At 48.6% G+C, this 2,829-nt stretch overlaps 1 protein-coding gene across 6 annotated transcripts in view; it reads right to left on the bottom strand.

Annotated features, from left to right (window-relative positions):
* Positions 1 to 2,481, bottom strand: part of FCHO2 (FCH and mu domain containing endocytic adaptor 2) — a 131,912-nt gene extending 129,431 nt beyond the window's left edge. For 5 of the 6 annotated variants that reach the window (XM_037738164.1, XM_017527618.2, XM_017527620.2 and 2 more), the window contains exon 1: positions 2,323 to 2,470. In XM_037738164.1, coding sequence (XP_037594092.1) covers positions 2,323 to 2,355 — 33 coding nt within the window. In that variant the 5' untranslated portion in view covers positions 2,356 to 2,470. Of the gene's footprint in view, positions 1 to 2,322 lie in introns of all 6 variants that reach the window. The other variant, XM_017527623.2, reaches the window with a different exon arrangement.
* Positions 2,482 to 2,829: the final 348 nt, after the last annotated feature.

Genomic DNA, 2,829 nt, shown 5'->3' with positions numbered 1-2,829 from the left:
GGTTTTCAACAGATGCTGTTTGACAATTGGATATACAAATGCAAAATAATGAAGTTTTACCCTTTCCTTGTGCCATACGCAAAAATTAACTTCAAACACAGATCACAGACCTAACTAGAAGAACTAAAACTATAAAACCCTTACAGGAAAACACAGGAGTAATTTTTGAATTAGGCAAAGGCTTCCCAGATCCAATAAAAGCACAAGTAATAGAAACAATAGATAAGATGGACTTCACCAAGACTTCATGAAAATTAAAAACTTAATGTGTTACTTCAAAGAACAGGATCAAGAAAATGTAAAGGTAACCCACAGAATGGGAGAAAATGTTTGCACATCATGTATCAGATAAGATGTGTATCCAGAATATTAAAAAAAAAAAAAAACTCTTAGAACAAATAAAAAAAAAAAAAAACTCTTAGAACTCAATTACAAAAAGACAACCTAATTTTTACTCTATACAGACATTTCTCCAAAAAAAACGTAAAATAGGCAATAAGCACATGAAAAGATGTTTGACATCATTAGCTATCAGAGAAATGCAAACCAAACCGTAAGAAAATAATACTACTACTTCACGTTCACCCACTAGGATATTATAATAAAAAGGACAAATAACAAGTGTTGGTGACCATGTGGAGAGGAACCCTCAGATATCGCTGGTAGGATTGTAAAATGCTACAACCACTTCAGAATAGTCTGGCAGTTCCTCAAAATGTTACAAATAGATCTACAATTTGACCCAGGAATCACATTCCCCAAAGAAATGAAAACATGTTCACACAAAAACTTGCACAAAAATGTTCATGGCAGCATGATTCATAACCAAAAAGTGGGAACAACCAGATGTCCATCACTAATTGGATAAATATTAATAAAATATGAAATGGAATATTATTTGGCCATAAAAAGGAGTTAGTACTGATACATGGCACATCATGGATAGACTGAGAACATTATGCTAAGTGAAAGAACCTAGTCACAATGGCCCCTTTTTTGGGATATGTCTAGACTAGACAAAGTTAGAGAGGCAGAAAATACATTAGTTGCCTAGGCCTGGGGCAGGGGGAAATGGGGAGTGACTGCTAATGGGGCTAGGGATTCTTTCTGGGATGATGAAATTGTTCTAAAATTGAGGTGGTGATGTCTGCACAACTTTATGAATATATGAAAAATCTCTGAATTGTAGTGCACCTTAAATGGGTGTACTGGTACAGAATGTGAACTCAATAAAGATGTTTAAAAAACAAAACACCTAAGGTCTAGTATATACATTCTTTATGGAAAACAAGGTACATTCAAGACATTAATAACTATGAACTGATTTGATTACTAACCAAGACCACACTTGAGACACTTAGAAATAAGAATTTAAGATACACTCCTTACTAGCTATAAGATTACCCTCTTAAGTCTAAATCTCAAAGAAAATGAACTGCGGTACTTGCAACTGTCAGGGCATAAAATAGGATTCACGAAAGATACCTGAGTAAACACGTTCCTTTCCTGTACATGGCTGAACTGTACTTCCCATTACAAAAAAACAATAACTGCAGAAAAATACTCCACAGGGAGCCTGAGAAATTTTCAAAGAAGAATCTAATACAGAGCTAAGAGAAGGGGTGGAAAGAATGAGGAAGGGGAAGGAGAACAGAGGAGTAAGGGGAAGTCTCCATGCATTTAAGCCCAAGGAGTTCAGTTACATTAAAATCAACTTTTATACGCTTTGTGAACAGGCCCAGAGGCAAAGTCCTGGGCGCAGACCCATGAGCCCAGCTGCGAGGCTGAGAGGAAGTGCTTGTCCAGCCCAATTCCACACAGGATTTGGCGTGGAAACGGTCCGGGGTAAAAGGGCTAGCTTAGATGGGGGCACGCGGTGCGGGCAGGAGGCGAAACCCCTCCGCCCCGCGCTCCCAGCCAGAGCGCAGCGGGAGGCGGCCGTGCCGCGGGCCCGTCCTTCGCGTCCGAGCCGCCGCGCACGCCCCGCGCGGAGCGCGCCCGGCGCCGGGAGCCTCCGGTGGGGCTGGATCCCGTCTCCCGCCCCATCCGGCGCTTTGTCCCAGCGCCGGCGGCTGGCGGCCCCGCAGGGCTCCCGGGCCGCGCTGACAACCCCCGTCCCCAGTAGGGCTTCCAGCCCGGGAGCCCCTATCCTCTGGCTGCGACCGGTCGCCCCCCGGACCTCAAGCAGGCGGGACGCGGCAGGCGGCGGTCTGAGGACGCTCGCCCTTCCCGAGGAGCCGCCGCCCGAAACGCACGCAGGCCGAGCTCAGGCGCCAAAAGCCTGGACTCCGAAACACACTACTTCCAACATCCTAAGCTTACCCAAAAATTCTCGCCGAAATACGCCATGACCATCGTGCCGCCGCCGCGCCGGGTTCCGCGTCCGCGCCCGCCTGCCGCTCTGTAAACACGGCCCGGCCCCCACCGCACCCCCGCCTTTCGTCGCCGCCGCAGCCGCCGCTGCCGCCTTCTTCCCAGAGACCGGCCCGCACCTTCCAGGGCGCATGCGCCACCTAGCGGCTGCCGCCGCGGGGCGAACACTTAGATGCCTCGGCCACGGTGTGCGCATGCGCCCCTGCCCCGTTCCCGGGTGTTGGGAGACCTCTGCAGCCCGGGCGCGGCTGGGTTGAGTGTTCTCTTAGGAATGGTGGAGAACTGGGTCCTTGAGGAGTCATCGGGGAGACAGCTGGCACCGTTTGCGGTGCGACGGGCACTGGCACACAGACAGAACGAAGAGAAGGGCCAGCCAGCAGCGGTGGAGTCGGCAGTCTGGCCGCGCACTCGTTTTCTCCTTCCCCGGCCTTCGAGGATCTCGAACGGACCATAGTC

This window comes from Cebus imitator, unplaced genomic scaffold (assembly GCF_001604975.1).
Source record: "Cebus imitator isolate Cc_AM_T3 unplaced genomic scaffold, Cebus_imitator-1.0 Scaffold50, whole genome shotgun sequence".
In the NCBI taxonomy this organism is placed as follows: Eukaryota; Metazoa; Chordata; class Mammalia; order Primates; family Cebidae; genus Cebus; species Cebus imitator.
This window is presented reverse-complemented; position numbering and strand designations above follow the sequence as displayed.